Below are 12,706 nucleotides of genomic sequence, written 5' to 3' on the forward strand. Positions count from 1 at the left end.
ATGAAATCAATTGAAAGCTATGTATAAGAGATGGGTTTGAAAATATAGACTTCTTTAAATTATTTTTTACATTTATGACAAATAAATTTATATAAATTTCATATATATAATTATTTGTTTCAGCCTGAATTAATTAAGGAATATCAACATGTAATTTATCAAAACATAATTAAAGGAATGAAGGTATTAGTAGATGCTCGTGACAAGTTAAATATTCCATGGGAAAACCCTAAAAATTATGATATTGGTTATCAATTATTGAAATTTGAAAATACTATGGTATTAGATGCTAGATTGTTTCTTCATTACGTACCAGCTTTCAAAGTCTATGGAAAGATGCGTCAATCAAAAAAGCCTTTGATAGAAGAAGAGAATTTCAATTAGTAAGACATTTTATTTTTCTCAATAATTATAATGTATTTTATGTTATAATTATTTTGGTTTTATGGTTTGTAATAGCAAAATTATCCAATTTATTTTTGTATTATTACATTATGTAATTTAAAAATATAACTTCTCTTTGCAGAGTGACTCTGTTCAATATTTCTTGGATAAATCTTGACAGGATTGCAAGAATGGTAATATTATTTAATTGCATTACCTAATTTCTTTAAGAAAATTTTAATATTTATAATAGATCAAACAATAGTAATAATGTAACAAATTTTATGAAGTTTATACTTTTCCAGGATTATGTACCTACACATCAAGATATTTTACACTGTAGAAAAGCCACTAAAGGAATTTCAGAATTTGTCATACAAATTAATAATATTCCATTTCTGTTTGTTGATGTTGGAGGACAACGATCTCAAAGACAGAAATGGTTCCAGTGTTTTGATTGTGTTACTTCGATACTGTTCCTTGTTTCATCATCTGAATTTGATCAAGTATTGTTAGAAGATAGGTATGTGTAATTAAAATTACCGTATTAAAAGGTTTGAATATTGAATCATGATGTAATAGCTCTTTATTAATGTTACAGGAGAACCAATCGGTTAGAAGAATCGAGAAATATATTTGATACAATAGTCAACAATATGATATTTGGTGGAGTGTCTATCATTCTATTTTTAAATAAAACTGATTTGTTAGACAAAAAAGTAAAATCACCTGATACAAATGTTCGTTGGTATTTTTCACAATTTACAGGAGATCCACATTCCATGAAGGATGTGCAGAATTTTATACTTGAAATGTTTATATCTGTTAAAAGGGATCCAAGAAAACCACTTTTCCACCATTTTACTACTGCTGTGGATACAGAAAATATAAAGGTTGTATTTAATGCTGTCAAGGACACAATTTTGCATAGAAATTTGGAGTCTTTAATGCTCCAATAATGATCAATGTATATAAAAAGTGAAATGACTTTTGATGCAAAGATATGCATTCACCATTTAGTGTTTGATACATAGTGAAGTGAAATTATAGTCAAAAAAGTATTAAGATGTCAGTTAGGAAAAAGTTCTGGTAAGACAATATATATTATGTATATTGTATTAATGTAAATCACGTGATTATCTCCGTTTATAACGGCAAAGTAAACGTTTTCATAATAGTTTTATACAACAAGGGAAGTAAAAACTGCCTAATGAAAACATGTATTGAAAATTTTTAATGCTCTATACACTATATATATATATATACACATACATATACATTGATAATATATTTCCATCTTTTTGGATGAATATTGATTACTAAAGGGTTGTATGAAGACTATTATATACAATTTATTGTACATAGTATCTTGTATTCTATACATTGTCAATAACAACGGTTTTACATGTTTGTATAAAAAAAGGATCAGTTTGCTAATAGTTTAGCTAAGATTTTTCTATTTTGTACAGATATTTAATCCAGTGCTTCTCTTTTATATTAAAGCATATAATGGAAATGCTGGTCACGTAACCAGTACACACAAACATAAAAGTAACTTATTTTATACTTAAGATTAATTAATCTATCTTTCAAAATATATCTTTGTTAACATTGAATATTAAGTAACAAGAAAACCAAATACTAGATCCATGCCATATAAACCAAATGAAACTAACCAGTTTGTGTTCAAATTGCCATGTGCAAAATTTGTTAATTTTTATGTACTTTCCTTTTTCTTGATTTAACTTGAAAATTATATATAAAGTTCCAATATTTCAAAATAACATCATAATTTTTATACTTTTATATTTTCGATTTTTTCATTTTGTATCACGTGGAACTAAAGTTTCTTTCGATTATTATTATTGAGGAAAAAATAAAAACTATAATTTAAATTAATATAGTTCTTTATAGTTAATTATTGTTTTGTTTAAATTTTTTGTTTATGTTGTAAACTTTCAGTATTTTCTAAAATAAATGATGTACAAGATTTATACGGAAAAACCAATAATTGATGTTTCAGTTTTTGTTGAATAATTAAGTAACATTTTTTTCTGATAACTTTTGATTTTGATAACTGATCCTTAATTTGACATTATTTCTTTAAGAAGAAAATATCTGATCAGTATTATTATTTTTTCATGTACAAAGATTCAAATAAAATTGGTTTTTTAATTTGATAATAATTTTCCAGAATTGTGTTTTATTAGATTATGAATATATGGCTTAACACTATTAATTTCTTTTCTTTTTTTTTCTTTTTTTTTTGTAATACAAATTCTTGTTCCCATGTGTTTTGTAAATTATATGGCATTGTATAAGTGTTATGTAACATAATTAGGATGGAACAATTGCATCAAAAATTAGAATGAACTGTTGGCAAAAATGTTTTATATAAAAAATTGGATAATTTAAAAATTTCTAATTGTAGGGAACAATTTTCTCAATTGGAGAAACAATTATAAGCAGTACTATAACCAAGGATTTTATGTAATAATTATTATAATGAAACCAAAGAGTTTTAAAACTAATTAATGTCTATGTAATTTATTTCCACTAGTTTAACATAACATCTAATTTTATAACTACTTTTAAAAATACATTTATGCACATGTATACAGTTATTTCATATTTTCTGTCTTGGTCATTTATTACATAAAATCTTTGTTTTGATTATATCTTGTATGAAAGAAAAGTGGAAAACAGAACATAAAAAAGATTGCATTTTGAATCAAGCGTTTTTGAAGGTAATAAAACTGAAATCAATATTTTGTTGTGTTTGTATATAAAGAATTTTAGATATAGTGTGGCAATATGAAATGTTAGTAAATTGAATTTCTGTATGATTTGTATCATGCAAGGTTAATGTGAAATTTTGATGATTGGTATATTTTCGTAACTGATACATTTTACATTCCTATAAAGTTAATCAGGTTTTAATTGATATTCTTAGAGTATTTTTAAATTATATTACATTTTTATATTATAGGAACATAATTATTGCTTCCAATGAAGCATTGTTTTAACAGGCAAATTCAAAATATGGTTTTATACAGTTTATATGTCTCTTTCTGTATACAGAACTTATTCATTGATACTCATTGAGAGTAATATTTGTAATTTTTTATAGAGATATTTTATAGAGGAATATACTCTTGATACTTCATAAATTAAACATTTACCTGTGAACTTATATTAGTATAATGTATAAAATCTTTATCTTCTAGAAAATTTTCATGATACTTAAAATTTTTATAACATGCACAATTCATTTTGTAGTGATATACATGCAACATCTATTTCTCTAATTAAAGAATAAAAAACCTTATTATAATATATTTTATTACGAAATCAGTTGAAATATGAACAAAGATATTACTTAAACGTTTTGTATTTTACCTCAATTACTTCATATTTACGTATCATGCAAGTTTTCTTCTAAACTGTTATATAGTAATGAAAAGAGTGACGACATACTGCGGATCATCCATGTTTAAAAATTTTATTGTAATGCGGATTGGTGAGAGCGTAGAAACTTTGTGATAGAATTTTGCGAAAAGTCAAAAAATGATTTTCATATTTTTAGAAATGCAAAAATTATTTTAATCTATTCAATTTAATCAATTTAATACATTTCAGTCTACATTAAAAGTGAAATTTAGATATTTTATAATTACTAAATTGTTGACGATGATACAGTAATGTTTTATACACGCGTGCGTTTAAAACAATTTTATTATAATTTGTAATTATATTTACATTAGGTACTTTTATACGCATACCTACATTCTCAAATCATGAATGTCATTCATACATAGTAGATAGTAATTACAATGAACAAAAACTATGAGGTAGCTTTATGTGTAGTTTATTATATCTATATGAGATTATCATTTTTACATGTATCTTCTTATGTAAATTGTTTTTTATGCTACACAAGAATATTAATAATCCATCAAAAATCATGAAAATTATCACTACAAGAAATGATTTTTTTAATCACGAATGTTAGTAAATTAATTATAATAAATAATGTTTGCATCTGTCTTTAAATTGTGATTTACCAAGGAACTATATGCATACACTCGCAATAGACTACAACGATAACGAAATATTTTTTTGTAAGTTTGTATAATACCAACTAAACTAAACTAAGTAAAATGGTTTTGACAGATTAATACGAATATATTGCAAATTATTTGCAGATAATCTTTAAATGCGCAATATTTTTGAAAAATTAAATTTTACTTTCACTTTACAATATACAACAAATCTATTTTATTTGTTATTAATAGCCAGTCGTATATTCAAATATTATTTGTATTTTTCTGTACATGATCTAAAGAATGTAGATATATTGTGCCTTTTGTATATTGTATATTTGTATATAAACATATTTTACATAAAATATTGTAATAATGTAGTCTATTCACATAAACAATAAATAAAACTTCAGAAAAATGTTCATTTTATTTAACGATCTTTCCACAACTTATATTTCTTTCGTCATTATTTCAATTATTTCAATGTTATAGGAAAAATATGCTATTTAGAAAAAAAATTTTGTCCAGTGTTAATTAAACAAAATGGCACACAAATACGAAAAAAATATATATCTATATATTTTTGTATTATATATATATAAAATAGTCATATATTCATATATATGTTCATATATATGTATTGTACAATGGTATATTTATTTGTAATAAAATTTATACAAAGTAAAGCACATGCCTATTTCGCATAACTTATTTAATAAAATGCACAGTATTTACATTTCTGCAAAAAATATATAAGATACACTTTTTTGTTGCAATTGTTTGAAATTTTCTTTGTAGTTCGGCGCAGCAAATAATATTACGTAATGATATTTATAACACATAGATGTTACACTTATTTAAACATCACATTGGCAATTCTCTACAATTAGTAATTACATTTTTTCATAACTACTAGCGTATTCCATATATTACAGTAATATTTACATTTTTTCCATTGATAATATATATCAAAATCGTACAAAAGTGAAAATATAATTATATATTCTTCAAAAAATTTTAGATATGTAAACACCCAAAAGGAGGTGTATAGAAAATTTATGTATAATTTTACTCAAACTTTATAACAAATACATTTCAAAATTAGTTTGAAAAATGAATTATATAACAAGTCGTTTTTATATCTATCTTGTTTTTGTATTGCATGGCAATAGATATTGTGAAAGGTTGTTATAGTCGATTCGACTATAACACATGATTTTATTGTACGGCGTATATGTAATTAAAAATTTAATATTTCAGATTATAATAAACCATTTTTCATTGTATTAATTTCCAGAAATCTAAATCACTTGCTTATTATCTGTACTTTTATGGATTTATTACAAATATGTATATTAAAATTTCTTCAAACGTTCTTTTAAATAATATTGAATATTTAATAGAAAAGTGAAAACAAACATTTATGTTAATTTCATAAATTTTGATTGTTTCTTCATTACTTGTTTAATCGTTCGTGTTTTTTAATCCCTTTGTATGTTCTAAACAAGCAATGTATTCTATGCTTATATCTCTATTCTACTTGTCTGATTCGGATGAAACCTAGTTATAATATTGTATTACATATGTGTTATAGTAGAAACGATTGTATTAAACCATACTATGTACTTATTCATAATATTGAGCGCATTTTGAAATTCTGACGGAATGTAACAAGCCGTGTTACTTTTAAGTATTATGCGTAATAAAATAAGAGATTTTTAAGAACATTCACATTAAATATAAATTGTCACTATGCACGTTTGCTATTTAATTATATCTTTAATGATCGAAGAATTGACTTGCAGACTTTGAGAAAAATATGTGGTAGTATTTGCATTTTGGAATTTTTTATATTTGTAAATGTATTACTTTCGTAATTATCTCAAAATAGTTACTCTGTTGCTTGGAAATTTCATTAGGGTTTGTTGGATTCTTACATCCATGGAATGTTACGTTTTAATTATGAACGGTACCTGGTCAAAAAGTCTTACAAATATTCAAAAGATATACTTAAATTTTTTGCTGAGAAAATGTGTCTTGTGTATTTATTATCATTACCACCATCGCATCTGTATCGTCTTTTATTCTCTCATTTCCTTAGAAATTCTCCCAAATAAAAGATTAACGCATATGAATTAAATTGGAATTATAAATATTTCAAACGCATGTAACAATCAACAATAATTAAATGGAAACAATTTTTGCGTTTAATTACTTAAAGATAATATTCATAAAAAACAATGCAAAAATAATCATACAATTTTTCTAAATGTGCAGTTCTAGATTTACTATTTGCTATGATATTTTATAAACGCAATTCATAGTTACGTTTATCAGATTTGTACAATAGATAGAATACGTATGAACAAACAGAAAAACATCAATACGCTGTTACTGTTTGTTAAAAGTGTCACTGAAACGATTCATATTTTAAATTTAATTTTGGTTTAGATCTCGATGAATTTATAGCACCGTATAAGTGACTTATGTACGTAATAGTTCAATATCAAATTCCAATATTTGTTTTAAATTATTATATCTACAACTCTACTACACTACAGTAATGTCCTATAATATCAACTAAGAATTTTTTAATCGAATTGGTAATTAATTATTCTATCGTTTCTTACAATTTTTGGAAATAATTCAAACTGTTGTTTTTCGAACTATATAAATAGAATGAATGGATGTGGTTAACAAAATTTTTTATAATTTTTTTTTTTTTTATATAACAAGGATTACAATAAATTGCTGATTCTCTCAATTAAAATGAATCCAAGCATGAACAGAATATGATTATTTTGAATTAGAAGAAATATACTCCACGAGTACATATAAAATATTAAAATATACATTCTTGGCGGTTTTCTTCAATTTTAATGATTAACAAAACAAAATATCTGAGATAAATTAATATAGAATACATTTCTATGCAACCCAAAATTATCTGACTATTACTGACCTCCTTTGGTTTGAGCTCTTATCAATCTGAAAGTTCTTATAAATCTTTTGCATTAATTTTTATCAAAGAAGAATAAAAATTATCGTTTAATAGTGGAACTGTGTTTTAGATCATGTCTATTCTAAACATTTATTTTACCGATCTAAGTTAAATTAAGATTAGTTAACAACGAATTGCGAATCTGATTCTCTGTTAATAGGACATTACTGTATATTCATTATTTATAAATTTTGGCTCGATAACGTAGCACAAAACTCTTTCACGCTTAATAGTTTACAAGCAGTTTATCACATGGAATTGTTATATTATTTCGATTTTTGAATATGAATTATGTTGAATAAATTCAAACGCTATAGTAAATATACATTCTCCTGGCGTTCAAATTACATTATGCTTTAATTTTTGGTACAAAATTATAAATATTAAATTAAAAGTACACAGAAATTACTTTTGTTTTTTTTTTTTCTTTTTCTTTTTTTTCTTGGAAAGAGTTTTACGTGAGAACGTTTGTGAATTAACATGAGAAATGCAGTGAAAATATTTCGTTCAGAAAGAACTTGCTTTCCCTATAATGAAAAAAACACTGAGTGGAACATGGCTTAGAGTTCTAGTTCCTCGGCAGTGCGAGAGAGTCTATGATTATCGATACGTCTGCGTTGGCTACGCCTAACTGCATCCGCTCGTCGATACGGTTCTGATCTAAGCCCAAGAAGAATGTCTTCCAGAGCACCATTATAAACCTCATCCTGCTGCAATAACTTCTTCTCTTGAACCAGTCTTGTTTTATTTTTCAGTTCATTTATCACAGCGTCCTGTATAAAATTATCGATTATTTATTAGTCATTAATCAATGCAATATATTATTAAAGGATTAGCTCCTTTAAATGACAAAAATGAATTAACTAAATAAAGTAATTATTAGTTTTCTTATACTTGAAATACCTAAATATATTAATTAAAAATTAAAAATTGTAACCAACATTATGTAATTTAAAATTCATCTTTGTCACACACATGATATATTATATTATACAATTTTTCCATAAATGTATTTTTGCTCTTTTGAAATAAAAAATAAAACAAATAAAAAAATAAATAAATTTTTAATAGGATAAAATAATAAAATAAGTACTTAAAGTATCTTTTTCTTTTATCTAAAGAAAATATATTTATGTCCTTTCATGTTTGTTCTCTCTTCCATTTTCAATTGTTTGTTGTACAAATTAAGAAATTTTGTAATTGAAATTGTACAATATAATTAAATCTTGATACTTAATTGTGCTAAATATTTATTTCAATCTGTAATTGGATTAAGAAAAGAACATACAAATTTTGGAAAAGAAATTATAGTTTATATGAAAATTTTAGTTGTGTTGCTGAAATAAAAAAATCTTTGAATCAATATGCATCTTATGATTAAAGTTTTAATTATGGATATTTGAATTTCTCCTACTTGGTACAAATTATAATAAAATCTAATTTAATCTTCAGTTCAACTGCTATATATTGTTAATTTTTAGGCGTTTAATCTATAAAATTTTGGCAGTAGCATAGGAAAGTGATAATAGAGGACTTCTCTCAGGCAACATCAATGCAAGCTAGAACACATGCCGATGCATTTTTAATTTTTTTGTTAATGATATGAATTAAATGAATATAGTTTTTCTTACCACAAGATTTGGAAGACAGTTCTTCAAAAATATAATGTTAGAAAAATAAAAGTAATTAAAATCTTTTTATAATATTGCTATATAGTAAAAAAATTACTAAAAAATTGCAATTAAAAAAACAAAAAGAAATAAAAATGTAAATTTCATAAAATTGTATTTAAAAGATTATATGTATGTAAGCATTGAAAATAATTACGTAGAAATTAAAGCAAAATAAACAAAATGAAAACATTATAAAATTTTTGAACATTTGATAAAAAAATAAATATAAAAGAAGAACTATTTTCTAACGTGGTTTTAGGGTATTTTAATACGTGTATTTCGCATGATAATAATAGCTAAACCTACATGTGTGTTGTCTAAGCGTCGTGTATGTGCGATTGCGATCATTAAAAATATGTCATTAGAAGGAAGTGAGTAAGGACAGACTTACATGTTGTGAATTGTTTCTATATTGTTACGTTCTGAGCTCCAGTTCATTAAGATGCCGATGTAACAGACTCTTGTTTGTGTTACAGCAAAATTTCGGTGACTTTAAATCCAAATAAATATGTAACAAATAAGAAAAACAGACGTTCATGAGATACCTTGATAGACATCATGTCTGTTCGTGAAACGGAAAGTATGCTAAAAGAGCACTCTCGAAATAATCAAAATTATTATAATCATGTGATAATCCCTGAAAAATATCATGCTATCTCACAACATGCAGCGAAAAGAAATGCCTTATAAATTTATTTTCGCACGAGCATAGTAATTTGCAAAAATTATTTCCCAAAAATAGTAATCTTTTTTTCTTAATCGACATTTATGTAAAGCTAAACAGTGACCCCATATAACATTATTTTTCCGTGTTTAACATCGACAATTTTGCTTAAATAATTATAATAATGAGATGTACTGTATTGTGATTGTAGAGAATTCTAGCTCAAATTGTATTGTATAAAAAAATAAAAAATTTGGAAATGTTTGAAGTGTAATGATATGTAAGCATTTTTATAAAACCTTTAATCATGCGTAGTTGTTAAGAATAATATGATGAATAAATAAGCGCAGTCAGGGAACGCAAGCGTATTAAAAATTATGGCAAAATTGATTTTGCATCACACAAACACACACACATGAGTATAAAGCTTCAAACAGAAACCGAATGTCGACGAGATTACAAATTTTGCGATCTTTACAAGCTTATTTATTTATAAATGGCATGAAAATGAAAATCTGTTTGACGCTTTTTCGATTTAATACGGGAAACTATATTTTTCTTAAATAATAAAGCAGTATTATCATATCCCTTAAAAAATTAAGAGATACTAATATTGCAGTTGCAGTGTCATGCATGTTCAATATCTGTTTGGAAAAAATAAACAGATGTTATAAATATTATATCACACGTACAAAAGACAAAGTATAAATCTTTAAATAAATATTATTTAACATAATAAAAATGAAAGTAAATCTTGCAGCATTGATGTTGAGAGAGAAAGAGAGAGAGAGAGAGAGAGAGAGAGAGAGAGAGAGAGAGAGAGAGAGAGAGAGAGAAAGAAAGAGAGAGAGAGAGAGAGAGAGAGAAAGAGAGAGATGAAAAAATTAATATAAATCCAGGTTATATGTTTGAGCATATATAAATGAAGAACAGTAATTAAAAATGTAACAATTTCTATTTACAAAATAATAAATGAAAATCATGTATGATAATTACAGTATCTGTAACATTAAGTTTTAACTTAAATATTTAAAAATGATGAAATAAAATTTTAAGAAGTTCAACAGAAAAAATATTGGCATTCATATTTATATGTAACTTGTTACACTTGTTACAGAGTGTTCGTTAATGACAAAATAAATTTGTTATAAATATAAGCTATTAAGTGCATAGCGTGCAATATACGATTATAATAACGAATCTAAATAATTATAATTTCTTTCAAAACGAATAATAAACAATAAATAATTACTAAAACGTACCTGTTGTTTCTTTTGATTTAACTTATTACGTTTAATAACATCTTCTGAGGCGTTCAAAGCTTCTGCAGCAGCAGCTTCTAATCTACGACGCTGTTCATTTTCTTGATCCGCAGCCTAGAAAAGTACTTTACTTTGTAGTATTTGATTAAATATTTTACTATTTTACTTTTTGTAATTACTTTAATTGAGTATAAGAAAATCTCCTACTTATAAATATACATATACGTATCCTTCATGATGCAAAAATTAAACAATACCTTAAATGCCCTTGCGAATCTGACAAGAAGAGAGAAGAATGTATTAGCATCAGCTTGTCTGGGACTTTCTCCAAAAAAATTCAACGCATTCTCGGAATGCTTCAACCGGCAGCACGAGCATCAGATTTTAAGCGACGTAATTTTTCTTCAGAGTTATTTAAGAAATCACGCAGGACAGTATTATGTTTTTCTTTACCGCGAAGTTCAAATTCTTTCCTTACAAGATCCATACCCTTTTCTAATTCGTGAACATCGGTAGTTATAATTTTCTACCGAGACTAAAATATTAAAGGAAACAATAGCATATATATATTGTAAAATATTTTTATGTTGTTATGTATCAATATATTATTGTATATAACGAAAGAAACTCGTGTATTTTTCTATCATTAAAAATAATGGAAACATTTTAATTTCAAGTTTAGTTGACTTATGTCAGATAATATTTCCCAATAGGTATAAAATTTGAGTTAAATTAATAAACATAATTTTCGAATTTCTTTCGGAAGTTAAAATTTGTACGTATGTATAGACACAAAACTATAAATCGATTAAATAAGTTATTGTAGTTAATTCAATAACTAAATATCAATATACCCACCGGTTGCAGCTTTATACGATGTACATAAGTTCCGATTCAAAATTGATTATTCTGGAAATTTGACTCGTATTGTTGCTACAATATAATGTAAAAGGCACATTCTCTTATCCGTTGATTTCGTATCGAGTAATGTGTCTAAACTTTGCAGTTTGAATCCATATGCCGGACCTCGTTTACTACTATTAAGTAATTTCGAAGGCAAGGATAATTTCTAATACTGCTCTTAGTTTCTTTGAACTTTTAACTGAACTCGAAGCAGATATCACAGCATGTATTTGAGGAGTAATAAGATGTAAATTGTCGAAAAAGTTTCCAATATAATTCATAATAGACAATTTCGTTGATATCCTTCTACTTTACCGAGTTGCATTAAAAATTTGTTCTTCTTCCGTTAGAAGATTAACATTTTCTTTTCTATGATGTATTCCCTATATGCTTTTATCTGTAACATCGTGAATTTCGCGCTTGAGTATCAAAAATATTTTTATATTTCTATATATCGAGAGTTATAGAATTAAACGTACTTCTTGATCCGTAGGCACCATGCGTTGTAACAATTCTACATTTTCTAGCGAAAGTACTTTTAAGTCAAGAGCGTTTACTGCCATAATTACTTTCCTACTGGCAATTTCCATCTTTCTTCGTGATATAGCTGAAACGTAACGGAAAGGAATATATTAACCAAACGTTGAATTTATACAATCTTTTCGAAGAAAATAGAAAATTTTCATTATACGTACCAATATTTCGTAATCTGGTGTGTTCTAAGAGTGACACATTTTCCGGTTTCTTAAATCTTTAACTAGGAAAGCTTTGAAGAC

At 25.4% G+C, this 12,706-nt stretch overlaps 1 protein-coding gene and 1 pseudogene across 1 annotated transcript; one reads left to right on the top strand and one right to left on the bottom strand.

Moving 5' to 3' along the window:
- Nucleotides 1–123: 123 nt before the first annotated feature.
- On the top strand, nt 124–1,343 carry LOC143221658 (guanine nucleotide-binding protein subunit alpha homolog; the record flags this gene model as incomplete). Its single annotated transcript, XM_076447041.1, is given in 6 exon segments — nt 124–316; nt 319–383; nt 527–553; nt 555–578; nt 690–907; nt 986–1,343. Coding segments are annotated over 6 exon segments (885 nt in total), but the record flags the coding sequence as incomplete, so codon positions are not given.
- Nucleotides 1,344–7,988: 6,645 nt separating this feature from the next.
- LOC143221659 (formin-like protein) lies at nt 7,989–12,701 on the bottom strand (annotated as a pseudogene).
- Nucleotides 12,702–12,706: the final 5 nt, after the last annotated feature.

Source organism: Lasioglossum baleicum, unplaced genomic scaffold (genome assembly GCF_051020765.1).
Source record: "Lasioglossum baleicum unplaced genomic scaffold, iyLasBale1 scaffold2896, whole genome shotgun sequence".
In the NCBI taxonomy this organism is placed as follows: Eukaryota; Metazoa; Arthropoda; class Insecta; order Hymenoptera; family Halictidae; genus Lasioglossum; species Lasioglossum baleicum.